The 27823-nt window shown below is 40.7% G+C and overlaps 2 protein-coding genes, 2 long non-coding RNA genes and 1 pseudogene across 5 annotated transcripts; 3 read left to right on the top strand and 2 right to left on the bottom strand.

The window, feature by feature from the left end:
* The first annotated feature begins 392 nt into the window (after positions 1–392).
* Positions 393–5333, top strand: LOC146714866 (transmembrane protein 272-like). The gene is made up of 5 exons (XM_085451222.1): positions 393–456; positions 665–737; positions 821–871; positions 3407–3568; positions 4269–5333. The coding sequence occupies exons 2-5, from the start codon at positions 683–685 to the stop codon at positions 4475–4477; spliced, it is 477 nt and encodes a 158-aa protein (XP_085307348.1). The 5' UTR covers positions 393–456; positions 665–682; the 3' UTR covers positions 4478–5333.
* On the bottom strand, positions 4747–18239 carry LOC146714864 (uncharacterized). Its single transcript, XM_085451212.1, has 6 exons — positions 17501–18239; positions 15146–15167; positions 14734–14847; positions 12851–12996; positions 12472–12610; positions 4747–6395 (listed from the first exon to the last, which is right to left on the bottom strand). Exons 3-6 carry the CDS (start codon positions 14843–14845, stop codon positions 6130–6132), a joined length of 663 nt encoding a protein of 220 aa, XP_085307338.1. The 5' UTR covers positions 14846–14847; positions 15146–15167; positions 17501–18239; the 3' UTR covers positions 4747–6129.
* Positions 7399–8727, top strand: LOC146714865 (uncharacterized). Its single transcript, XR_014918880.1, has 3 exons — positions 7399–7471; positions 7673–7760; positions 8473–8727. It is a non-coding gene; the product is annotated as an uncharacterized LOC146714865 (long non-coding RNA).
* On the top strand, positions 16428–21654 carry LOC146714863 (uncharacterized). The gene is made up of 2 exons (XR_014918882.1): positions 16428–16642; positions 20507–21654. It is a non-coding gene; the product is annotated as an uncharacterized LOC146714863 (long non-coding RNA).
* Positions 21655–21813: 159 nt separating this feature from the next.
* LOC146714862 (cornifelin homolog B-like) lies at positions 21814–25932 on the bottom strand (annotated as a pseudogene). The gene is made up of 4 exons (XR_014918878.1): positions 23848–25932; positions 23421–23531; positions 22671–22816; positions 21814–22083 (listed from the first exon to the last, which is right to left on the bottom strand). The product of XR_014918878.1 is annotated as a cornifelin homolog B-like (transcript).
* Positions 25933–27823: the final 1891 nt, after the last annotated feature.

The following is a 27823-nucleotide window of genomic DNA, read 5'->3' as shown; positions in this document are numbered from 1 at the left end:
GGCCTACTCTCATGGGGTTTTCTTCAACAGAGGTGTTTACGTTTGTGCTCTGATCTGTGAACACAAAAGAGACCTTCGGAAAACTGAAAACTAACACTGGAAAAAGGATACAGTGAATTTTCTGCAAACCCTGAGCTTTACCCCACATTTCCTTAAATATACAAAAACAAACAAGAAAATAAACGAAAACAGAAAACAGATATTTTTTTTATTGTTAATTTTCTTTATGTAAAAGTGATTCACATGTTTAATTACCATGGAAATGGCTGTACTTACTTATGATTACATGATATAACTGTAATGGGATGGGCAGGCAAAAAGAGAACAGGCGTTAAAGTGAGACAGTGTAAGAGGAAGTTGAAACAATATCATGCGCACATTGCTGTTTATGTGGCCACGTACTTGCAACAGTCCTTTTCTGTATCTTCAAATGTGTCCGGTCAGACACACAAACAGGTCGGTCTGTAATAATCTATTTAATGCTTTAACATAATACACTTTAATTTGCTAATTATTTTAACACAGGAAAGGAAGTTCATGGGCATTTCCTTAAATTGTAAACGATAAAATTCAGTGCCTGGTTTAAAAAGATGGAAAAACATTGACAGATAGACAAATATTAACAGCTGGAGGTTATCTCGTGGCTATCTTTGTGTCTTTGTAGGTTCGACTAATAGTTATCATGCCAGGGAGTCAGAGACCACAATCCGTGTGTGGACTTCGAAACATAGTAATAGGTGAGAGAGTTGAAAATCTTTGCACATGTGTAGATGGTGCACACTGCGATTTGTGACTGACAAAGCGCTGTATCTGCCTCCAGGATGTACCTTGATCATTTTCTCCTTCACATTTGTTGCTCAAGGAATACTTGGTAAGTAAGAGATATTGTTATTGCAATGTTCAGATCAGATTCATGCGAATGTATTTTTATGTGTCACAAAAATCCCAAAAGGTTGATTCTGTTCATCTGGACGTAGCGTTTTCAGTTGGAGAAACGTTTTGTGACTCATCCAGGTGACTTCTTCAGTCTCAGCTGACTGCAGGTTTCCCCAATCTTATAAACAGTACATTTGCATAATGACTGAAACCAGCCCACTGAAGGAACACTGGGCTGGGAGGTCAGTTCCTTGATCATTAACATCATGATCATTGACCAAAGCCCACTGATCAATGGCCATGAGTACCATTCACAGAGAGTTGGGGGATGGCTGCAATCATAGCATTGTAAGATGGCGAAAGATGTACCCTTAAGCCCCCTCCTCAATTCAGAGATGGTCTTTCCCTTTTCACGTAAATGGCCTCCTTCACTCTGCGCTCAAACCAGCGTTCCTCCCTGTCCAGGATGTGTACATCCTCATCATTGAAAGAGTGTCCACTGGCCTGTAGGTGTAAATAGACTGCAGAGTCCTGGCCTGACGAGGTAGCTCTTCTGTGTTGTGCCATCCGCATCACCAGAGGTTGTTCCCAATGGAGCAAGGAACTGAGCTCCCAGCCCATTGTTTATTCAGTGGTGCTAGTTTCAGTCATTATGCAATTGTACAGGGTGGGCCATTTATATGGATACGCCGTAATAACATGGGAATGGTTGGTGATATTAAAGTCCTGTTTGTGGCACATTAGTATATGTGAGGGGGCAAACTCCTCAAGATGGGTGGTGACCATGGTGGCCATTTAGAAGTCGGCCATCTTGGATACAACTTTTGTTTTTTCAATAGGAAGAGGGCCATGTGACACATCAAACTTATTGGTAATGTCACAAGAAAAACAATGGTGTGCTTGGTTTCAACGTAACTTTATTCTTTCATGAGTTATTTACAAGTTTCTGACCACTTATAAAATGTGTTCAATGTGCTGCCCATTGTGTTGGATTGTCAATGCAACCCTCTTCTCCCACTCTTCACACACTGATAGCAACACCGCAGGAGAAATGCCAGCACAGGCATCCAGTATCCGTAGTTTCAGGTGCTGCACATCTCGTATCTTCACACCATAGACAATTGCCTTCAGATGACCCCAAAGATAAAAGTCTAAGGGGGTCAGATCGGGAGACCTTGGGGGCCATTCAACTGGCCCACGACGACCAATCCACTTTCCAGGAAACTGTTCATCTAGGAATGCTCGGACCTGGCACCCATAATGTGGTGGTGCACCATCTTGCTGGAAAAACTCAGGGAGCGTGCAGCTTCAGTGCATAAAGAGAGAAACACATCATCATGTAGCAATTTCAAATATCCAGTGGCCTTGAGGTTTCCATTGATGAAGAATGGACCCACTATGGTTGTACCCCATATACCACACCAAACCATCACTTTTGTTGTTCCAACAGTCTTGGAGGGACCCATCCAATGTGGGTTAGTGTCAGACCAATAGCGGTGGTTGTGTTAGTTAACTTCACATAAAAGTTTGCCTCATCACTGAACAAAATCTTCTGCGTGAACTGAGGGTCCTGTTCCAGTTTTTGTTTTGCCCGTTCTGCAAATTCTGTGCGCCGATCTGGGTCATCCTCGTTGAGATGCTGCAGTAGCTGGAGTTTGTAAGGGTGCCATTTGTGAGTAGCTAATATCCGCCGAAGGGATGTTCAACTAATGCCACTCTCCAGTGACACGCGGCGAGTGCTACGCTGTGGGCTCTTGCTGAATGAAGCTAGGACAGCCGCTGATGTTTCTTCATTAGTGATAGTTTTCTTGCGTCCACATTTTGGCAAATCCAACACTGAACCAGTTTCACGAAACTTAGCAAGCAGTTTGCTGACTGTAGCATGGGAGATGGGTGGACTCGTAGGGTGTCTTGCATTGAAATCTGCTGCAATGACCCGGTTACTGCGTTCACCAGATATCACCACAATTTCAATCCGCTCCTCACGTGTTAACCTCGACATGTCAATGGCTGTGAACAAAGAGAAACTTGTAAATAACTCATGAAAGAATAAAGTTACGTTGAAACCAAGCACACCGTTGTTTTTCTTGTGACATTACCAATAAGTTTGATGTGTCACATGGCCCTCTTCCTATTGAAAAAACAAAAGTTGTATCCAAGATGGCCGACTTCTAAATGGCCACCATGGTCACCACCCATCTTGAGGAGTTTGCCCCCTCACATATACTAATGTGCCACAAACAGGACTTTAATATCACCAACCATTCCCATGTTATTATGGTGTATCCATATAAATGGCCCACCCTGTAGGCTGGGGAAACCTGCAGTCAGCTGAGAATGAAGAAGTCACTTGGATGAGTGAGGAAACGTTTCACCCACTGAAAACACTACGTCCAGATAAACAGAATCAACCTTTTGGGATTTTGTTTACCTGGATGACTGACCATGCATCGTGTCACAAAAATAATGGAAAAATTAAATAATATTTCAGATGCTGTGTTTTAGTTTTATTTATTTTTGTGCCCCATAGGTTCAGGACTCTATAACTGTCCCAGACAGACTTTTATCCCATTCTACATGTCCCTGTATGGGATCATACCGGTCTTCCTGGCACTGAGCTTATGGCACAACTGGTGCAACACTTTCCTTTGGTCCATGACCATCATCTTCCTGTGTGGCTGGTTACTTGCGGGTAAACTTCAAATTTTTCTAACACCAAAGTAAACAGAGCAGGAAAAGTAAATAATAAGAAGATTAGTTTGAAAAAATTGAGAATTTCACTACAAGACCTGGACATTTTCCTTGTGAGTACAGGGAGACAAAAACATGACCTTTTAAATAACAAGGTCACATATGTAAAATTTCTTGACTTGGTTAGAAGTTTCTGTCATCGTGCACTTTAGTTTTAGGCATTTTGGCATTTTTGATTATTCTACCTAACGATGACCTCCCTCACTTGCACTAAGATTTATCTGCCCTCATATTTAAAATTACAGTGAACAGCTATAACAAAACGTAAACAATATAACAATTTTATGTCTGCTTCATTTGTCATGAAATAACAAAGGGAACAGGTCTTATCAGTAAATCAGTCGATTTATTTGTAAATTAAACTGATCATATACGTCACGCAGTACTAGCTCCTTTTGAATATATAAGGAGAATATACAATGTTGTGCTGTTGTAATTTTTTGCTAATAAAACTGAATTGAATTTAACAGAAATAAATTTTTCTTATTGTTCCTTGGATTTTTTTTTTTTTTACATTTTTAAAATAAACTAATCACAGCAGCATTTTGAAAAAATCTTGAAGCCAGTTCTGCATTTATGTAGAAGCCATGCAGGTCCATCACTCTCATTCTAATTTGAGATCATTTTTTATATTCTTCCAGGTAATATAGTCATCTACTCTATTTATGAACCCAACTACAACAAGAATATGACACAGCCTGATGTCTACTGCAACACGACGCTCTACCTGTTCGCGTTTTGTTTCACCGTTGTGACCTACATCCTGTTAGCACTGCTCTTTTTAGCTTTCTGCTGTTGTAGACAACGACAGCCCGATGGTGACAATGACACTCAAAGACTTGTGCTGTAATTAAATAGAGATAATTAAAACAAGACAACAATTATGGCAGATGGTGCATTTAAAGACAGTTTTCCTGTGTGTCAGGGTATATACCATGTGCATTCCACAACACTCTCTTAATATGTAAAAATATCCTTGGATAAAGCAAGTTTTAGAGTTGAGCACAACTCTATGAAACGGGAAGATGTGTCTGTGGCTGGACACAAACCACTTACTGTCCTGGTGCAGAAAGAGCAGCATTGTGTTTGCAAATAAGTCATGAAACAGTTTCTCCCCGTGTTCTTTATCATTAACATATCGTGCTGTGCAGGAATCTTGAGCCACCCCTTTTTGTTTGCATTAATATGTTTATTAAGACATGCAAACATACATAGAAATACAGCATATAAGGTAAAAACAGAATCTGTATAAAGTCAATATTTGGTGTGATCATCTTTATTCGTCAGCATTCATCAGTCTGCAATCTCTCAGTCAAACTTTCTTAGTATTTCTTCAAGTAGTCTTCAGGAATAGTTCTCCAGGCTTCTTGATTTCCAAGCTCTTCTTTGGATGTTGGTTGGATGATTTATAGGTCACTGTTGTTGTCATATTATCATGATCACCATCGTCGAGCATGGTTTTCTGTCAGATACCTATCTGACAGATACAGGGACTGCACTGAAAATGAGTGAAAAAGCAGCCAATGAAAGACCTTCAGAAAACCTGGAGAACTATTTCTCAAGACCACCTTAAAAATTACAATTAAAAGTCTGGCTCCTCGGGAAAAGTTTTTTAAACATGAGGGGTGGCTCAAGTCTTTTGCACAGACTAAAAATGTATCTACATGTTAATTTATTGTCTTTAAATAAAAATGAATGAAACATTATATCAATATTTCCTGTCCTTTTATTGGCTGATGCCGTCTTTTCCAGCCTGCTTCCTGAATAATATGAAATGACAATTTTCACAATAAAAGCAGGAGATGCATTTTATAAAAGCAAACTTTGTGCTGCTGAGAAACACGTGGCATTAAATTCTTGAGGTAGAGGTCCGAGTGGGTTAGGGCAATTGAGAGGAAGTGTTGTTATCTTAAAACAAAAGCCTGTCAAAAGTGTGTTTTCTATTTACAGAAGCTGTTGTGTCTGCAACGCCTTCTGCTGATAGTAAATTTATGAGAAAAGAAGAACCATGACCTACTGTTTTTCCTTGACAGAGACATTGTTGGTGGTTGGCCACGTTTTTGCACTGATCTGTGACGCAAACAGTTCTTTAGGAACCTGAAACCTAAACTACGTTTAAAACCTTAAACTAATACTAGAAGAAAACAGCTTACAGTTTCTTAAAAAACTGAAGCAAGGAAAATATATTTGCAATTTTTCAAATAAAGAATTATTTAAAAGAGTAAGTGGCTGTACTTACTAATGATCAAATGATATAACTGTAATGGGAAGGTAAGGCAAAAAGAGAACAAGTAGTAACGTGAAACACTGTAACAGGAAGTTGAAACAATATCATGACCACACGGCCACAATCTCTGTGCTCATGTTCTTGCGACAGTCCTTTTCTGTATCTTCAAATGTGTCCGGTCAGACACACAAACAGGTCAGTCTGTTACAATCTATTTAAAACTTTCACATAATACACTTTCATTTGCTTACTATTTTGACACATGCATAAAGTCTTCAGGGTTTTTTAAATTGAATTTTTAGCATGCTTGTTTCTTTAAGCCGATTCAGTGACACTATTTTCTTTTGTTCTTGTTCCTGATAGCTTCCAAAACTGATGTATGTCAAGAAGAGTCCTTTACTCCCATGTGCATCCTCAGTTACTGAATCATGTCTGCATTCATGGCACTGAGCGTGTGCACAGCTCCAAGACTGCAGCGCCAAATGGTGCAACATTGTCTTTTGCTCAATCCCGATTGTGTTCTGCTGTTGCTGGTTCCTTGCTTAAAAAAAAAAGAAGAAGAAGAAGAAGAAAGAAAAACATATCAACAGCAGTAGATACCTGCTTTAAAAATATTATTTACAGACTGCACTGCCAGAATAACCAACAACATATAGACTGTGTATATATACATTTATTTATTACATTTGGAAAATGAATGCCTTAAAGTATCTACTACAATATTAAACCCAAATGCAACAAGAGCACAACCAAAGCCACTGTCTACTGCAGCGAGACGCTCTGTCTGTTTGCATTTTGAAACACCAACTAGACCTGCATCCTGGTCACAGACCTGCATCTCTTTTTTTGTTCTGATGACGATAATGAGACTCAAACACTTGAGTTTTGCTATTAACATATCAGGTACCTAGAAATCACTGTGGAATAGACTGTATGTGAATTCTAATGCACGCATTTATTTTATTAAGGTCTTGGCTTGAAGGAGATTACTAGTTGGCGTCACACATTTAAAAGTACTCATAAGGGTGACAAAGTGATGTTTCTTCACTAAGAACTTTGAGTGAAATGACCTCATTGAAGCATACATAGTTTACAGTACAGACCTTATTAAATACAATTACATGTGCATTTTGGTGAGAAGCTTATATGCATTTTAATGGTTTCTTATAGTAGGCAAAGTTCCTTTAAAGACCGCACTGTCATGAGGCTCCTCACCTTTTGCGTTCATGCTGTACAATACTGCCACCTTGTGTTTAAAGGCGTCTGTGTCCTGTTTACAGCAAGCTGAGTGGCCAGCAGGGGCGGAGCGTGGGGGTGGCTTACTGGGCTTAAGCCCGGGTTGTTTTGTCAGAAGCCCGGGGTCTTTTGGAGTGTAATTTTTTCATAGTTAGATGCCTGGCTGACAACTGTATAAAACAAAAAGTACACACAATATTCGAAGCACATAGTGCACACTGTGGGAATTTACGACTGTGCGTGAATCCCCCCTGATATTGGTATGATCCGAGCTCAGTCACTAAGCGACTGAGAGAGGGGGCGGGGCAGCTGCTGCCAGCAGTGAGTGCGCTGTTGGAGAAACGGAGCCAGCCATACTAAGGAGAGCTTAAGTTTGACCAGGTACCAAAGCAAATCATTCCTACTGTACAAATAATGTAAATATGACGGTGCATCATGAAAGATTGATATCAAACTGATCACTTGACCAATATTACGTTACTCGCTCTTCAAGTGAATCAACAAATGGCGAAATGAAAAGCCGAACAAATGCTATTTTTTTAAGAGAGTCTTAGCTTACGTGTGTTTATTTCATATTTTCAGTTCTTACCCTCCCCGACTAAATCGGTTTCAGTTATGTACTGAAATATAAGAATGGACATTAGAGGGTTCTTTCAAAGAAAAAACTCAGGTAAATGTTATTTTATATATTATGCTTTGTATGTTGTTCAGTATATTTCTATGCAAAACAAGAGGGGTTTCAGTACACAGCAGGATATTCACATTTGTAACCAGATATTTACATACACTTTAGGGAGAAAACATAAAATATTTTTACTGTTAAACATCAATTTAGAGTAAACTTTTGTTTTAGATAAATATTGAAATATATTTTGAATTAGTTAAATGTCAGAATAAAGAGAGAGAGAGATCTATTTTTATCACTTTCATTAAATTTAGGAGTACATATACACTAAGTTTATTGTTAATTAATAAGAAAACTCCAGACGATTCCATTCTGAGCTGAAGAAGCTTCTGATAGGTTAGTAGAGTCCATGTGAGTAAACTGGTGGCACAGCTGTGGATGCATATAAGGCAAAACACAGAGCCTGTTTCTTTGAAATGGGAAAACCAAGCGATATCAACCAAAACACCAGAAAAAGAACTGTGGACCTCCATAAGTGTGGCTCAATTTTGAATACAATTTGGTGCCATTTACAATTAAGAAATACAGATAGTTTCTCTCTTTACTCTTAAAGTTAACAAATATGTTTTTTATATTTATCAATCAAAAAAAAATAAACATTTAGTCTGATTTGATGTTGCAATTAAAAAAGTGTTTGTGTTTTGATCTGAAGAGTTTGTAAATATCTGGTTTCACCTGTATATTTGATGATTGTCAGCACACAGAGGGAGAGAGAGGAACAGAGAGGGAGATGGAGAATGAGGACAGAACAGAGATGAACAAGAGCAGGTGAGACACACATGTTAGTCAAATGGTCGTTTGCCAAAAGTACCACCGTATCATAGGTACTCATGTATCTCGTACCTAGTGTTTCTTTTTAGGTTTGTTATTTTTCAAATTCTATATTTATTAAGTTTTGCAGGCTTGTTTGCACAACAAGGCTAAATAATTATATAAACTTTTCTCAATCTAAATAGTGGACTTTGGTAGAATTAAACAAGTGTAGTGCAGGTCTATGATGATTTTTAGTGCTACTATCATCTAGTTCTGATTCTGGTTCTGTCTTGGTTAAGTCCTCAGTAGTCCTGATTTTGAACTGTTGTAGTCCTGTTTTAATTCTGGATCAGTTCTGGGTCTGGTTGAATTGGGGTTTAGTCCTCATGTCTTGATACAGCCCTGACTTTGTTCTGCCTCGCTGCTTAATTAAAAAACTAGTTTAAGGTGTCCTGCACATGTGATATATATTTTTCCCTATAAGAAGACATTCTTTTTTGAACAAAACTCAAAACAGAGCCTATTAATCTTTCACTCATTTCTAACCCCCCCCCCCCCCCCCCAAAAAAAAAAAAAAAAATCCCACATGCATACTACCCTTTTGGGCTAAGCCCCGGGTGTTTCAAATGTCTGGCTCCGCCTCTGGTGGCCAGTAACTAGTTTCTGGAGGTTTGCGCATGCACATTTTCGGTAAACCTCTGGTCTTTAATGGTAAACCGAGGGGAGACCAGAGTCAGGCGCATGCTGGTCTGCTTTTACTTCTCTAAGATCGGTCATTAGCCTTCCGTGATTCCGTTTCATAAAACAGGAATTTCCTCTTGCTAACCAACATGTGTGATGCAGACAGGGGCGGATCTGCACGGATGGCATGGACCACCCTAAAATAATCTCTTACCACCCCTGGTGCCACACTAATTCAAATTCAAATTCAAATTCAAATTCAAATTTTATTTGTCACGTACACAGTCATACACAGTACGATATGTAGTGAAATGCTTGGACAACTGCTCGTGACCTAAAGAGAACAAAAAAGGAAAAGGCTATGAATAAGATAGGAAATAAATATGAAAAATTAAAAAGGGTAAATTTAACTAGGAAGGAATAAAATATAAATTAAGGTTAAAAATGAAATAACTGTACAACACAAATTAGAATGAAGGGTAAATTTAACTGGGAAGAATAAGATAAAATATATAAATTAAAGTTGAAAATAAAATAACTGTACAACAAAATACACAATACACAATATAGAACTATATAAGAATGTATGAAGAAATCTAAATATAAATAAATATATACACAATAACAGCAGCTGTACAAGTATTAACCGGAAATGAAGAATATAGTGACCAGTGTTGTGCAAAACCAAAGTCCAGAAAGTCCAGTGTGTGTGTAAGAACTGTATGTGTGGGTCAGTACTGTGTGGTGGTGTGATTGAGAGACCGTATCGCCTGCGGGAAGAAGCTCCTCCTCAGTCTCTCTGTGTTGGTCTTCAGGGAGCGGAATCGCTTTCCTGACCTCAACAGAGAGAACAGTCTGTTGTTGGGATGGCTGAGGTCCTTCACGATCTTCCTGGCCTTGGTCCAGCACCGCCTGCTGTAGATTGAGTGCAGGTCAGGGAGCTCGGAGCGGATGGTGCGCTCAGCTGACCGCACAACCCTCTGTAGAGCTCGTCTGTCCTGCATGGTGCTGTTCCCGAACCAGGTTAAGATGTTTCCCGCCAGGATGCTCTCTATGGTGCACGAGTAAAAGTTCCTGAGCACCTTGGAGGGCAGTTGGAAGTCTCTCAAGCGTCTGAGGTGGTAGAGACGCTGTCGGGCCTTTTTCACCACGGTGTTGATGTGACAGGACCATGACAGGTCCTGCGTGATGTGAACTCCGAGGTATTTGAAGCTGTCCACTCTCTCCACTGGGCACTCGTTGATGACGGGGGTCTGGTAGTTCCTCTCCTGCTTAGTGCTGAAGTCCACTATCAGCTCCTTTGTCTTACTGACGTTTAGAAGGAGGTTGTTCCTCTGGCACCAGTTCTCCAGATTCCTAATCTAGTTTTGCATACGACAGTACTAGAGAGAAACGTGGACGGTTCATTCTCTGCCAGATCCTATAGTTTCACATTTCTAAAAGAAGTAAAACATTTCTTATGTTCCACTTTCTCAGTAATTTGACTTTGTACTTTTTATGTGATATAGCTGACATACAAACAAATGATGTAAAGGTAGATTTGTCATAGAGAAATGATTTAATCACTGAATTGTGACTGATTCACGAAGGCATTTACATGTGACCAAATCTTCTTACCGTTAACAGTTAAAGTCCTGTCAGACACTAAATGATAGCCCTAACAAACTGTTTAATTCTCTCACTTAATACATTTCAATTTTATTTAATAATTATTTTGCCAAATGTAGAAAATATTTAAAGCTTCACGTTCTGTTTGCGATTGACAGCCACTCAGAAAGCTGGTTTAAAGAAACCGGAGGTAAAAGCACTTCAAGCACTTTGAATCATTTAATCAGTTTAATAATTTCAATTTACCGGTCGATCTACGTCCCTACCCTCACCTATGGCCACGAGCTGTGGGTAGTGACCGAAAGAAAGAGATCGCGGATACAAGCGGCAGAAATGAGCTTCCTCCGAAGGGTGGCTGGCCTCTCCCTTAGAGATAGGGTGAGAAGTTCGGCCATCCGGGAGGGGCTCAGAGTAGAGCAGCTGCTGCTCCACATCGAAAGGAGCCAGCTGAGGTGGTTCGGGCATCTGACAAGGATGCCCCCTGGGCGCCTCCTGGGTGAGGTGTTCCAGGCATGTCCCACTGGGAGGAGGCCCCGGGGCAGACCCAGGACACGCTGGAGAGATTATATCTCTCGGCTGGCCTGGGAACGCCTTGGTATTCCCCCGGATAAGCTGGAGGAGGTGGCTGGGGAGAGGGAGGTCTGGGCCTCTTTGCTTAGGCTGCTGCCCCTGCGACCCGGCCTCGGATAAAGCGGATGAAGATGGATGGATAATAATTTCAACTTTCAAATAAAACAGATACAGTACTGTGCAGATGTCTTGACCCAGCCCTCATTACTTTATATTCAGGACCAATCATGAGAAAAAGAAAGTAGAAGGAAGCACGTTACAGTGAAGTGCTGAAACTAACTACAATCATGAGTTTGTGGATGGAAGTCACCTTGTTTATACTGATGATGGCAGGAACACAAAGATAGATGTAAAAGCTGTCAAAGAATAAGCACAAAGCAGTTTCATCCAATACTCTAAAACAGCGGTCCCCAACCCCCGGGCCTCGGACCGGTACCGGTCCGTGAATCGTTTGGTACCGGGCCGCGAGAGTTGAGGCTCAGGTGTGAAATGTATAGTTTTCAGGGTTTTTATCGGTTTTCAGCGTTATTTTGTTACCGTTTTTATCGTTAACTCGGTTTTCCTGGGTCTTTTCACGCGTGTTATGAATAAATCTTCTTTTTTCAGTACCGGTACTAGTTTTATTTTGTTGTATTTATCCGCGACACCTTAAAGGCCGGTCCGTGAAAATATTGTCGGGCATAAACCGGTCCGTGGCGCAAAAAAGGTTGGAGACCGCTGCTCTAAAGTGTTGTGTGATTGGGAAGTGCATCAAAACAAGCAATGGATAATGACCATCACCCACTGTACAGTACATTTACTATGAGTATATAAAGAGAAGTATGGAAGGTCTTACTTACGATGTCCTTATCACTGTCATATCACAATAGTGAATTTGAATAGTTTTTATTTGAACACTGGTTAAACTCAGCTCTGTAGAAGAAAACTATTACAATAACAGCCACAATATTGTGTAAAAAAGTATTTTTATGGCCAGACACCTTTCCTCATATACCATTCAGCACATTAATAAGTCAGCAAAAGTAAAAAAAATATGGCTTCAGCGGTGACATAAGCCCTTAGCCAACAGCCAAACTGGTTGTACCATATCCACGAATGACCTGTGTGGTGATCACAGTTGCGCTGGCGGGCTGGTTCTCCCTGATCTTCTGCTCACGATGCATCTGGCACCAGGCACAGGGGTAACAGAAAAGTACTGTGCACCAGTCCTCACAGCCAGAACCCTGCAGGGTGGAGAAGAACAAAATAAGCAACAGCGCTGGCATCCAGTCAATTAAGACACACAGATTTTTCATTATTCTGGACCCAAACCAACGTGACTAGAAAGAAAATCAAGCAGCAATCTCCAAGGTTTAAAAGTGAAGCCAATGTGGAAGACTCAAAACTTCACTTCCTCTAGTGGCCACCTCCATCTTTTAAATCTTGTCTGTAACATAGCCCCTCCATCTCTAACCCAGCCTTACTTCGATGTTGTGTTGCTCTCTGATGGACTGGCGGAGTAAGCAGGACACCACGCCGCAAATATCCAGGAGTGATGCGCAGCAGCACCATCCATGTTTACTAACTGTCATGCACTGCATGCAGGGGAAGCACCAAAAGCCGCAGCAACCTTCAGATAAAAAAATATACAGATTTAAACTGCACAACAAAAAATGTAAGGAGCACTTTTCAGTCAGATTATCACATCCACTCAGTTAAATCGCCTGGATATTGATGTGGTCAGTTAAGCAGCAGAGACGGTTGGTTATCAGTTTCAGGTACTTTGATGTTAACGAAATTAAGAATAGCTGCACAAGAGAAACAACAATGAGACAACCCCCACAGAAGGCTGCTTATCCATCAGAAGGACACGTATCTGTTCCTTTATGCAAGGAGGAACAGGATGAGCATTGCCAAAGCTATAAATGACCACCAGCTAGTGTAAAAGTCTCTGACTGAACAATCAGAAACAGACTTCATGAGGGTGCCCTGAGGGCAGGTTCACTGTGAGCTTATGTGACAGATGTGAAAGGATCTGGTGAAGCCATGGAGAACGTTATGCTGGTGTAACATCTTTCAGCATGAGTGGTTTGCTGGTGGGTCAGTGATGGCCTGGGGAGGGATATCCATGGAGGGACACACAAACCCGACACCCTGACTGTCATTAGGATGAAACCATGGACTCACTGTTAGACCTTACGCTGGTGCATTTGGTCCACGACAATGCTTGGCCTCGTACCGAAAGTATGCAGGATGTTGAAGTTCATACCTGACCTAATCCTGTGAAGTACCTTTGGGACATTATGTTTCGGTCCATCTGACAGTGCCAGGTTGCACCTCAGACTATCCAGGAGCTCAGAGATGCCCTGGTCCAGATCTGGGAGCAGGCCAATGATGTCAGGCATACATGCACAACAAAACTACCACTTTCATTACAGGTGAGCTGCTCTAAATAAATTATGAAATTGTATGAAATTATATTTAATGTGTCAAATAGCAGTGTTTACTAAAACACATACTTTTGTCATGGCAATAATGAAGCAAAGACTATAAATAATTCAAAACACAAAACACTGAGTCACCGACCCAGGATCATGACAACTTTGCTGCTTTAGTTCACCCTTGTCATGTTTTTTGGTAGCTTTGGTAGAAACCAAAAGACAGGAAGAAAGAGAAGAAATGCCAAACCCTGAGAATGTTGCCTTCATGTGAGGTTTCAATTAGTTCTCTGGGTATTTAAACACTTCTCATTCTTGCTTTCAATTTGTGTGTTCCCTGTGCACGTGCTTCCTCTTCACATCACATGATCTGCATGTGTTCTGTTTGGTCACCTCATTGAGTGGTTCATTTGAAGTTTTCAGCTACCATTTTTTTTTAACTTTTTTTGGTGGATGGCATGAGTTTGTTCCAGTTTCCAGTCAGCTAAAATTAAAATAGTCCTTTTAATAACCTGCCTGTAGGTCCAGTGTTTGGCTCCTCATCCTCGCAGCCTTTCTTACTCAACCAATGAAAAGATATTTGCTTCTACCTGCAGAAACACCTTCACCACAGCATTTATGCCTCCACACTGTTGATAATGTCATTACATGTTAGGTCAGTCATGTTATGGCGTTCATTAAATTTCAGAAGGTTAAACTAAACATTAAAGTGTTCAGAGACTAGTTTCCCAGTTCGCTTAGAGCACTCTGACTCCATAATGCTACTAAATGGTTATTGTTATGAGACAGTCTCAGATATTTTATCTTCTTGATTTTTTACTGACATCAGACTCTCTGCTACCTTACTGCAAACAAAGTCTGAAACAAAGCTGAGGAAATCGCTCATGTTGAAATCCCTGCTGTTTGTAGAGTTTGCTGGGTTCACTTACAGGTGTCCATATCAGAGCAGCAGTCACAGAGGTCGGTGCTCCATTGGCTAGAGTTTTGAAAAGCCCTGGTGACTGTCACCACCTCGGTGGTCTGCTGGTGGATGGTAGCCATGACTGTAGGAAACAAGACAGAAATGAAGACGCAGACTGAAATGTTTTAGTGGTTATAGCTCTTGTGTATGAAGACATTTAGTGCTAGAATATGAAAATATGACAAAGGAAATCTATAAATACCTTGGACCAGCTGTAACACTGATTTGTGTACAGTACAGAGGAAAGAGTTCACCATGCAAATTACATTATATTTACATTGATGTATTGCAACTATGTCTTCCTGAGAAAAATTACATCAAATATTATATTCATGAGTTCACAATGATTCACTTCATCAGTTTAAGAAAGAATGTCTTACCTTCTTCTTCTTCTCTCTTTCTCTGAGAAAAAACAAAATGAGACATTTGGGAAACTCAGCATCTTTCCACAAATCAGAAAGAGGAAGTGAAAGTGGAGGTCAAGTCTGTTAAGGGCTCCGTGCACACACACGCTGTTGAGAGTTCGCCTGAATAACTCACTCTCAAGCTCCGGTAACTAACCTTCCCTAATACACACTCAACGTCTTTCATGCAGCACAACCAAAACAGTAACATTGTAACAGAGATCCTGAACACACACACACACACACACACACACACACACACACACACACACACACACACACACAGGAGGACCAGGAGAGTCGCAGACATCAAAATGTAAATGTAATAATTAAGTGTGCAATAAAGTGTGCCTTAATAAATTCATTTATAAATTAGTTTTTAATTTCTTTGTTTTATGTAAATATCAATAAAGTTAGTCCTTTTGTTAGACTGGTGGGTGTAGCCTGCCCTGCAGTAGCTGGAATAGGCTCTAGCCCCCCCACAACCAATGAACTATTAATTACCTAAACATAAAATAAGGATTTGAACAATGGAGACAATATGAGGATGAGCCAAAAGCAGGACCCAAAGAGCAGACTCATACAACAGTGAAAGGATTTTATTTACAGTGAAAATAGCAACTTAAATGAGGTGATGAGTGCAGATTTCGTGTGCTCATCTTAAAGAGGGAGATGGGGAAGGTGTGGATGAGCACTACTGAGCAGCAGTCATGTGCTCCTGCCACATCTCAGTGTTAATAGTGCTCTAGTTTTCATACAAACATGGCATGTCAGCAACATTGTGATTCCTTCTGTAGCAAGCTTATCAGAGAATCTTCTCCAAGCACAGCATCCCAGCAAACTTCAAACCCAGAAACACAGACAAAAACTGGTTCATCCCAAGGACAAAACTCCCAAACACCAACTAAACAATGTGGTATTTGCTCTGCAATGCAGCGAGGAGAGCTCAGACTTCTACATTGGAGAAACCAAAGAGCCACTTCGTAAACGCATGGCACAACATGGAAGAGATGAGACTCAGTCAACGCCTTTTGTCACACCTTGGCACATGTGATGAGGCACGTGATCGACCCTCTTAAGGGACACTCCTGCTAGGATTTAAATACCTGGGACTCACCACTATTTGATCATAGAACTGAAGAAGTTTTATGGATAAGATGTTAAATCTTTAAGAAACTTAAAGAAGTCCAGTCGCTTTCATTCCAACCTCGTTAGATTACCATGACCTAGATGACGGTGTCAGGGGTTTGTGTGTGGATGAGAGGAAGAGAGGACAAGGACTCGTGGCTTGATTGAAGATGAGAATGGCGTTTATTATACAAAATAGATCAACAGAACGTGAACGAACGCTGACTGGCTGAACTGAAAGCACACACGGAAACGACAACATCACATCGACAATGACACAACCCAGAACAGAGAGAAACTGAGGGTTTTAATACAGGGACTGATGAGGATGATAATGAGAGACCGGTGAGTACACAGCTGAACATAATGAAACAGGAAATGAAAAATGTGGAAAATAAACAGTGAACATGAACTGAAAATGCTGGGTCAACGACCCAGGAACCCTGACAGGCGGAGAAACTACACAGATGTGTGTGTGTTGTGTGTGTGTGTTGCTATGCCTGGATCTGGGGTTCTCCCTGTGGGACATTGTTATGGAGGGTGAGTTCCCCTCCCTGCTGCTCCCCACTCGTTGTTACAACGACCAATACTGGACGTGTAGCTCCAGAGCACCTGACAAGGTGTTGTGGCATGATTTCTGGCCTGTGCCCTCAGGGGATGCAGTTGGGATGTTTTGTACCTCTTTAGCGCACAGCCACCCCATCTGACTTTTCCTCGGCTCGTGCCATGGCCACTGTCCTCTGCCAGGGTGGACTGCCCATTGCGTCTGGTTGTCTGGGGCTCTTTCCTTTTGACTATGGGCATCCATTCCCTCCCCTCTTTCTCTTTCTCTCTCTCTTTCTGTTTCGTTTCTTTTTCGATCCCTCCTCCTTCTTGTCTTTATTATCATCTCTTCTTCTGTCTTTTGCCAACCTGGCCCTCACCCCCTATCAGCCCTGGCATAATAACCAGTCTGATAATAATGTGAATAATAAAATAAACTGAAATGAGTACCAATAGGAGCCTATACAGAGTCTACAGCGCTCCTCTTGGCAAAGCAAATGTGTTTGGCTCAACAAAGCATTCAGACCATGTTTTTACTAAAAGTGCCTGACACAACAGGTTTAAAAAAAAGAAAGAGGGAGAAAAGAGAAGTTAGAGATAAATAACTCTAAATCTGGCTGTAACTAAATTAATAAATGGGAACAAATGAATACTGCTTACTTGTCACACTGTAGTTTAATCCAGGAAGCTTAATATTTGCAGGGTTAAGTTTCTCTGAGAATCCAAATATGGTGGCGTGATCCGGCCAGATGAGTGAAAGATCACAGCAAACAAGGTTACAACTTGTTACAGTTGTAACCTTGTTACAGCAGTTACAGCAGCAGGGCCAAACATCAGAGAGCCTTAAATGTTTAAATGTTACCACAAATGCTGCAATAATAACTCCCACTCTGGCTTCTTCTTAATACGCCGCCCCAATGACAGAGCTCAAACACAGCTGAGTGGAACAAACCTCAGCCCCTGCAGCTCCGCCCACAGCATACCAAGCATAAACTAAAAACAGAACCAGCCCCAGCCTGCCCAGACCCTCACAGACAAATGGTCAAGAAGACAAAGTCTATAGAAAATGCTGTTTTTTAATATATTACTATTCTGCCATGATGTAGCTGGGCTACTTTTTTATTTTGCGAACATAGAGGTAGGAGTGAAATCTTAAACCCCCTTGTGCCAGTCTGTTAATACTTCTGCGATCATTCCAAACACACACACTCAAACAAACTAAACTGGTTACATTCATAAACATTTGGCCCCAATATGTCAGTCTTTCACTACATTTACTGACATACAGACAAAAGAATGCTTGGAAGCCATGACTAAATGAGCTGCTAGAGGAGATTAACTGGATAATAATGCACATGTACATAGATAAATATTTACTTATCCATGTGGAAATAGTGTTGTAGGTCACAAAAATGCTGTTACATCCCACATAGCCAAATTGGTATGGCCTGGATCTAGTCCACACAATGTGCTTACACATGGCCCACATGCCGCAAAGAATGACGGCCCTTTGGTGGCCCAGATCTGGTTTGCCAGAGGTGGCCCACACATGGGCCAGCACAAGGCCAGTTGCAGACACACTGCTGGCCCTGTGCTGGCCCAGAACAGTTTCAGCTCTGGCCCAAGATGTCAGCCTAATGTGTACCTTAATCAAGCCATGTAATAACAACATGTGCCAGAACATAATAGTGCAAAAGTACCACGACAAAACTCTGTTCAGAAAATGAATGGACTGATTCTTATATAGTGCTTTTCTACTCTCCCAGATTACTCAAAGTGATCTATACAACAAGCCACATTCAATCAGTCACACACTTTCTCTAAATTGCACACTTCTTAACTACATTGACACTTTTGACATGCAGAGTAGAGAAGCCAGGGATCGAACCACAAATCTTCCAGTCAGGCGGTGACCTGCTCTACCTCCTGAGCTACAGCCAACCAGTGGTACACATGAGTAAGCCCTCACTAGGTTTTGGATAAAGTGTACACTCACAAACCTGCATTTGAAGCATTGGCTACCATAGCAGTATTGGATTGCAACATGGCATTTGGGTCTTCAAACTAAAGTAGCAAAATAGGAACATAAATAGGGGCATCATTGCCAGAACTGGCCCACATCTGGTTGACATACACCCTGCCATGACACCAGTTACTCAGACCTGTTTTCTATGAGCCTGGGCCACATAAACCAAACCACAATTGGGCCAGATGTGGCATGCCACCGCATAAACAGTGCCATCTACGCCGGGCCTGGCCCGTATCTGGATGACATACCACTTACCATGCCACAAGTCAGCCAGCAGTGCCGGCTTGACACCAGATTCGGGCCAGACCTGTCTGCTACTTACTGGTGTAATCTGTTACTTATAAGTAACATCATGTAACAGCAAAAAGAGCTTCTGTGTTTTCAAAACCACAACATCTGATCAGGTTCACATCAGCTGGCATGTTATGGTTGATGTGTGTGACCCTTAATAAAATTTAAGTTTTGCTTGTGTCATCCAGGGAAGACGGACGTTGTTTTGCTGTGCTGTATTTTTATGTGAAGTGTATATATTTATTTTTTATATTGCATGTATTTTGTGCAGTGTTTTATTTAGTTTGCATGTTTTTAGTTGCCGGCAAATTGTCCTGGAGAGACTCCGCCTTTTCCCCCGTTTTTACTAATTGGACACACCTGAGAGAAAAGAAAAGGTAATTTACAGAGTGCTCAAGGACACATAAGAGGTTTGGAGCCGGTGTTCAACAAAAATGTAACACGGAGAATGCGAGACAGACAGAGGAAAGACACAGACGATCAGAGGGGAGAGCGAGAGACGATCAGAGAGTAGAGATGATCAGATGGAGCAGACGACCAGCGACTGGGAAGAGAGATTACCAGCGACTGGAAAGGGGAAACGATCAGAGGAAAAAAAGGCAGATGACCAGCGACTAGGGACGCGTAGCGGCAGTCTCTGGTGGCAATAACGACAAGAGCCAGCTCGTGCACTGCGGGAGAACAGAAGCAGTGAGACCGCGGTGCCGATTGCAGTTTGAGGAAGTGGCGGGCGGAGTTGAGAGCTCTGCCCACCCGGGTAAGTCTTTGACTTATCCTTTTTATAAAGTAAACTGCCAAAGGAATAGTGACTGCCGCTCCCTCCCTTTCTTCAGTGCACCAGGACGTGGAATGCGAGGAGGAAGGCGAGGACTCTGCTGGGTTTCCCTCTTTTATTACTACGCTGGATTTCTTAGTTTTTCTGTGACTTTTAGGCCGTGGTGGATTCCACTGGACTTTTAATGTTGTGTGTTATTGATTTTTATTGTGTCTTCCCTTGGCCAAGGTTGTTTTAATTCATTTTATATTTTTAACTATTTAAACATAATAAATTATATTTTTAATTCTACAGTTTTTGTATCGTGTGCTTTTCCCTCGGCGGCTCCACTGCTCTGCCCGCTTTGAGGAAGGTTTCCTTCCTTTTAAAAAACACAAACCATCTTGGAAACATAATCAGCCTTTCCGCTCCGGTGGCACACTTGAATGATGCAAAGACAATCATCAAATGTTTGGTCATGATAAGTTACTCATATAGACCAAAAGCCGATGAAACCCAACTTTATATATCCTTAATAGACCTCTATGAATTGAATCATTACTTATTTTTAATCTCTGGCTCTCTTCCACAGCATGTCTTTTTTCCTGTGTTCCTCCCCTCACCCCAACCAGTGCAGCAGATGGCCCCGGGTTCTCCAGAACCCCCAGCTGACGTGGCTTGATGCTGGCCGGGTTCTCCTGAACCCCCAACTAAAACACAAGACGACTGGACGCAGAGGCAGACTGCTGAATCAGTTCTCCTGAACTGCCAGCTGAGACAGACAGCGGCGTGGGAGCCACGAAATGCTGGATTGGCTCACTCGAGCTTCCAGCAGGAGCTGATGCATGGCCAGAAGGCGTTGAGGTCCCTGGCTAAAGGTGTAGATGAGTGACTGACTGGATGGGTGACAACACTGGAGTCTGAACTGGTGACAAAGCTAATGACTGTGCTACTAACTCAGGTACTGACTGAGTTATGGACTGTAACAAAGGTTGTAGTGATTCTGATTGTGATAGTGGCTGAGTGGCTGACGGGGCTGAAGACTGAGCTAAAGGTAGCAGGGCAGATTGTGGTGGAGGTGAAGACTGAGCTAGCGGCAACTGAACAGGGGACTGGGCTAGCGACGACACAGAAAACTGAACAGGGGGCGACTGAAGTTGAGGTGAAAATGGTAGTGGAGTTGGCGACTGAACTACAGGCCAGGTGGCTAACTGGGCTCCGGGCCGGGTGGCTAACTGGGCTCCGGGCCAGGTGGCTAACACATATCCATGTGTTAGAATGGCCGAGTCAAAGTCCAGATCTAAATCCAATCGAGAATCTGTGGCAAGATCTGACAACTGCTGTTCACAAACGCTGTCCATCTAATCTGACTGAGCCGGAGCTGTTTTGCAAAGAAGACTGGGCAAGGATTTCAGTCTCTAGATGTGGAAAGCTGGTAGAGACATACCCTAAAAGACTGGCAGCTGTAATTGCAGCAAAAGGTGGTTCTACAAAGTATTGACTCAGGGGGCTGAATAATTACGCACACCCCACTTTTCAGTTATTTATTTGTAAAAAATGTTTGGAATCATGTATGATTTTCGTTCCACTTTTCACGTGTACACCACTTTGTGTTGGTCTATCACGTGGAATTCCAATAAAATTGATTCATGTTTGTGGCTGTAATGTGACAAAATGTGGAAAGTTCAAGGGGGCCGAATACTTTTGCAAGCCACTGTATTTCATTTACAAATATTATAATACTGTGAAAAGTTATATGAATGGACAGTGTGACCTTACAATGTCCTTCTCTGTATCCTATCAAAGTTAACAATTAATGAATATGACAAGTCTTTATCTGAACACTGGTTAAACTCAACTCTTCAGAAGAGGACAATTAATCTCACACATGATGTTGCATAGAATTACAGGATTTTATTGGCCTGAAAAAGTCACATAGGCGTTCAACATATTATATGACAACAGATTTAAAGCACTTTGGTTCAGCAGTGACATAAGCCCTCATCACACAGCCAAAACGTTTGCATCATATCCACAGACGACTTGCGTGCTGATCACAGTCGAGGTGGCGGGCTAATGGTATTGCCTGAGCTTCAGCTCACGATGCATCTGGCACCAAACACACGGGTAACAAAAGCACACCTTACAGCAGTCATCAGTGAACGAGCCCTGCAGGATGGAGAAGAAGAAGCAGATAGACAGAGGATGAAGCAGCAGGAGTTACTGTTGTTACCCCTCAGACATAAAAGTTTAGTGGGGTGTTGTCATCCCCTCATCCGGCAGCTGTGTCCCTGTGTAGAGCTGGGTAACCAAATATCTGAGAGTTTGTCAAAACAAGAAGCCGCAGCTTTTTCCCCCACAGTGAGGGCAAGAGAGTTCAGATTTGAAGAACTTTACACTTCCTCTTTCTCAACTCAAGCTTCTCCATTATAAACTCTACGGATTGCAAAATACCACAAGTTTTATCCAGGTCACTTTTATGATGGCACTGCATGATGTGGTTACTTTATCTCAGTTTGACCATGAGAGGTGAGGGTGAGTGAGAAGGATCTGCACAAAGCACAATTTGTGTGCATTTTTTGAATCTCATAAAATTTACATTTAGATGTTATGTTAGTTCATTTTACAAGCAGAAACCTCCAGGGCTTAAAAATGAAGCCAGTGCAGAAGTTATAAAAGTGCACTTCCTCTAGTGACCGCATCTATCTTTTAAATGTAGTTTGTAACAATATCCTCCATCTCTAACCCAGCCTTACATAGATGTTGTGGCGCTCTCTGATAGACTGACGGAGTAAGCAGGACACCACACCACAAACGTCCAGGAGTGGCATTGCACAGCACCATCCATGTTTATTGGCTGCATCACACTGCATGCAGGGGAAACAGCAAAGGCCACAGCAACCTTTGGGGAGAAATATATACATATATAAATAAATATTTATGTATATATATTATTTACTATTTTTTTATTAACTACAACAAACCAACCAACCTGGATGTTCCAGGGGAGCAAAAAAACTTTGAATTTTTGCTATTTCAACTTTCCCTGAATCCAACCACAGAGAGACTGGACTTCTATTTTATTATTATTATTATTATTATTATTATTATTATTATTATTATTATTATTATTATTATTATTGTTGTTGTTGTTGTTATTATTTATTGATAGTAAAAAAATTTATAAATATTTAAATTTAAATATTTGGGACACTCTAAGTCTGATTTTCTATGCTATCATAAAAGGAGTCATTAAGTTTAAGTTGAACATTTGAGACATTTCCACTCCAATTACGAAAAGTCAGTTTTCTGGTGAAAAATGTAAAATAATGAAAAACTCCATAATGCTACTAAATGATCATTGCTATCATGTAGTCTCAGATAGTTCATTCATTCTTGATTTTTTACTGACTTCAAACACTCGGTTAGCTTATTGCAAACAAAGTCTGAGGAGATCGTTCATGCAGAAATCACTGCTGTTTGTAGGGTTTCCTGAGTTTACTTACAGGTCTCCATATCAGAGCAGCAATCACAGAGGTCGGTGCTCCATTGGCCAGAGTTTTCAATGGTCCTGATGACTGTCACCACCTGGGTGGGCTGCTGGTGGACGGCCATGCCTGTAGGAAACACAGACACAGATTGAAACGCTGTAGTGGTTATCTTGTGAAAAGAGAAATTTAATGCTAGATTATGAAAAAGGTAAAAGATTGATTTTGATACATGTTATAAGTATAACAGGATGACAACAAATATCTTGGGCCAGCTGTACAAATGATTTATGTACGGCCCAGACAAAAGAGCTGACACCGTTTTTATGCACAGATTTATTATCTCTGACTTCCTCAGAAACATGTTACCACATATTACATTCATGATTTCACAAAGATTTCTGATTCTCTTAAGCTGTTCATCAGTGTAAAATGTTTTTCTTACCTTCTTTTGTCTTCTCTGGTTCTCTGAGCTTTCAAAACAAGAGAAAAAGTTTGGAAACACCAGCATTTAAGCACAGACCAATAACAGGAAGGGGAGGTGCCGAGAGTACGCACACATCTAAGTTTTACTGGATTGCCAGATGTTTTGGGATTACTTATGAGCCGCGGAATTCACTGAGCCCCTGCTTCAGTGCTGTGAAAGGAAAACACACTGCTTAACCGATGATCAGCAACAAGACTTATTCTATGAATCCATCAGTACTTCTGCTGTCAATCCAAACACACTTGACACCAGAGGTGGAAAGTAACAAAGTACAAATACTTCATTACTGTACTTCAGGTATCTGTACTGTACTTAAGTAGTGTTTTTTTAGTGATTACTTTTTACTACAAATATCTGTACTTTCTACTCCATTGTGTAAAAAGGCTTGTTACTTTTGCTGGTTCTCTGAGCTTTCAAAACAACAGAAAACGTTAGGAAACACCAGCATTTAAGCACAGGCCAATAACAGGAAGGGGAGGTGCCGAGATACGCACACACACTCCTAATTTGTATTGTACTGGCAGATGTTTTTGGGTTGCTTTTTTTTCTGACTATTTTGTACTACAAATATCTGTACTTTGTACTCCTTACATTTTGTAAAAAGGCTTGTTACGTTTGCTTAATGCAGTTCTGTCATTGTAAGGCTCCAAACATGAAACTAATTTCAGCCTAAACAGAAACATATGGCAGGCTGTTTATTAACCGCCAGAGGATGTCACGTAAAAAGAGATGACTGTGCCAAAGTCTGGGGTTAAAAGTGGGACTGTGTTTGTTTTGTTTTTGCACAACACCGGAACAACTGCAGGTGTCTGTAAGTTGTGGTACTTCAGCATCTAGCTTGTGGTACTGAAGAGGAGCGAGCATAAAGGGAGTGACGTTTTTTAAGTGTCAGGTCATTTTAAATGCAGTGTTACTATCAGCTCACAAACAGAGAGAGGAAGAAGAGAGGGTAGATTTAAAGGTAAGGACTGCTCATCTGACTGACTGACACATTCTCCTGTTTAGAGGAAAAGTCACCCTCTACAATGTGGACAACGGTAAATAGAAATACTTTTTAGTTTCCTTCTTTTCTTCAGCTTCAAGCTGAGTATAATTAGATTTTTTTTAAAGTTTGTATTCCCATCTACTGATATTATTTTATCATTATGTTAATAAAGCACAAGTAAGGCAAGTATTGTAGTGAGTGGTGGATTGTCAGATGTTTTTCGGTTGCTCGTGAACTGCAGAGGGCTGAGCCTGAAGGAAATTCCACACAGTTCCTCTAATGACTTTCCAGTAACTGCTACGATGAAGGGTCAAGAGTTCACTGGGTCTCTGCTTCAGTGCTGTGAAATGGAAACACTGCTTAACCAGTGAGCAGCAACAAGACTTATTCTATCAGTCTTGACACAAGAGGTGGGAAGTAACCAGTGTTGAGTAAGTTACTTTTAAAAAGTAATTAAGTACTAATTACTTAATCAATATTGTATTTAAAATACTTATCTAATTACTGTGTCTGAAAAGTAACTTAATTACTTAATAAGTAATTTAACTAAATACTTTTTTAAATCCCTATAATCCTTGAGTGGACAAACAATAGAAATTAAACTCTTTAAATAATAAATAATTTTTTTTAAAAGACGTAGACTCTACAGTACGCAGCGGTAGCAGCTCTTCCACAATGTAGCCTGCAATCATTTTTTAAGCTCACCTTCAGACGATTTCTGTGCTGCTGAAGTAAAATCCGTGGATGATGAACAAGGATCACTCAGAAGTGTTTGTCTATGCTCTCGTGTCAGGCGCTTCAGTAGATTACTCGTGCTATTAACAGCAGCCGATAGTTTTTACATATTACTGTAATGTTCTTGTCTGCTTGTTTCACAAAAGTGAAGAGACGGGAATATGTCCATTTCATAAAACAGCCACTCGCTTCAGCCGAGTCCGACATCTTTAGAATACGACTATGCAGCAAACTGGCACGAAATGACGTGCAGCTGCACTACAGCGATGTTAAAGCGGCAGAGTTTACTTTTACCTTTAGAAGACAAATTATTGAATAATTAATTAATGATATTCAGCGAGTTTGATTATTTTAACGCAAGTACTTTGTAAGTAACTGTAATTAAAATACCTAAAAATGAACAGTAATCAGTTACTCTACTTTTTCAGTGGAAAAGTAATTTAATTACAGTAACGTGTTATGCGTTACACCCAACACTGGAAGTAACGAAGTACAAATACTTCATTACTGTACTTCAGGTATCTGTACTGTACATGAGTGTGTGTGTGTGTGTGTGTGTGTGTGTGTGTGTGTGTGTGTGTATGTGTGTGTGTGTGTGTGTGTCAGAGCGTTTCGTTTCTTTACCACACACACACATCCATACACTGTTTTTTACTATTCCACAGCACCTTGTCCAACATTCACACTCCAATGGACACATCTAGGACAACCTGAGGTTTAGTAGGTGCACCGATGATACTTGTTATGACTGGAGGAATGTCTGTTTTCTTTAATGGAGAATAAATCTTATATTGCTGTTAGTTCCCCTTAAATAGTGTCACATTTGTAAGGAAAATTATTGAAGATGATTAAATGATTAAAGAAACAAGACATGTTGGCACTTTAATTAAACAAACAAGATGCAATTTTTAGCTGCTAATGAGCTAGCTTGTGTCTTTAGTTGATTTCACAGGCAGTGCCGTGCTGTCAAAGCTGCTTCTTTAAGTTTTTGGCTCTGACAATATGGTACATAACTAGTGTATGTCTTGCATGGGTTGCACGGGTATCACAATGAATTACAAGGTGAGATCAAACGTCAATAAAACCAATAAAATCGCAGGTAGTTGCAATCTGTTGCACGGTGTAACCATGTAAGAATAAACTCTACCATTTTTGCAACAGGTGATCAATCGTACTGGATGTGTATAAATAGTCCTGTCTAGGGATGGGAATTGTGCACCAGTAGATCATTTCCTTGGAATTGTTAGTCTGCCTGCCTATCGATCCTCCATATCAGTTCCACTTGGACTTGCTCTACAAAAAATCAAAAATCGTATTCTGTTTTATTTTTTACGTTTCTTTTGAGTTTGAGTTTTGGAAAAGAGGATCTTAAGACACTGAGAAAAACAAAAAAAAGAGAAACCAATCCTCAAAAAGGGAACTGTTCTGAATCTCTAAAAAATGTTTGATCCCAAATGCCTGTTTGAAATGTACTAACTTGTTCAGAATTCATAACAAGAAAATACCACAAAAGTGTAACAAATAATTATCAAAGAGGGTAAAAGCTCAATAAACTTGTCTATAGTAACCTGAATGTTTCTAATACACAATATGATGAGAAACTGTCTGTTGTAACATCTGTGTAACATGCACATCGGCAACATGAAAATGAGGAAGCAAGAAATCTGCAAACTCCGTTTATGGCATGACTTACGAAATTTGTACTTGGAATCAGGCAGATGATGCTGGCCAAGAAATCACATGCTTTAAACCCTGAAATACCTCCTAATATTTACTCAGAAATGTAGATGTTGATCACACACTAGTTGAGAAACTGTCAGTAACAGCAGTGAGAGCTGTAGCTCATAAAAGAAGAAAAAATCTACACGAGAAGAATCGCTTTCTTTATTTTGCCCTCTTATATGAACAATCAACTTGTGTAAATCTACAACTTGTCTTCTTAGATCTTCACTGATTTTCTTGGGCTTTACTTTTTTTCAAAGTATTGGTCAGTCCAAATGCTTTTATGCTGCACTTGTAGTCAATCATCATCACCAACAAGAAGTTGACAGGCCTCAATCTTGTTAGGTCAAAAGACATGTAGAAAAATAAATTAAAATTTATGCACACAACTTTTAGTTTTCAAAGTCATCAAAGACGTGTGCTGTGCAATTATTCTATGCTGGAAAAAGAACAGTGCATGAAATAATTAAAAGACCAAAATCACCAATGAGT

Source organism: Copadichromis virginalis, linkage group LG3 (genome assembly GCF_057382275.1).
Source record: "Copadichromis virginalis isolate Kocher_CV1m ecotype Utaka linkage group LG3, C_Virginalis_male_GT1.1, whole genome shotgun sequence".
Lineage (NCBI taxonomy): Eukaryota > Metazoa > Chordata > Actinopteri > Cichliformes > Cichlidae > Copadichromis > Copadichromis virginalis.
Note: the sequence above shows the minus strand (reverse complement) of the source record. Positions and strands in the feature narration are given on the sequence as shown.

Bases quoted from the DNA above. Each gene is read 5' to 3' on its own strand.
- LOC146714866 (XM_085451222.1), top strand. From the start codon at position 683: ATGCCAGGGAGTCAGAGACCACAATCCGTGTGTGGACTTCGAAACATA. The intron at 872-3,406 runs GTAAGTAAGAGA...TGTGCCCCATAG, and splicing joins TGTTGCTCAAGGAATACTTG to GTTCAGGACTCTATAACTGT. The intron at 3,569-4,268 runs GTAAACTTCAAA...ATATTCTTCCAG, and splicing joins GTGTGGCTGGTTACTTGCGG to GTAATATAGTCATCTACTCT.
- LOC146714864 (XM_085451212.1), bottom strand. From the start codon at position 14,845: ATGGCTACCATCCACCAGCAGACCACCGAGGTGGTGACAGTCACCAGG. The intron at 12,997-14,733 runs GTAAGTGAACCC...TTTTATCTGAAG, and splicing joins CTGCTCTGATATGGACACCT to GTTGCTGCGGCTTTTGGTGC. The intron at 12,611-12,850 runs GTAAGGCTGGGT...TCCACCCTGCAG, and splicing joins GAGAGCAACACAACATCGAA to GGTTCTGGCTGTGAGGACTG.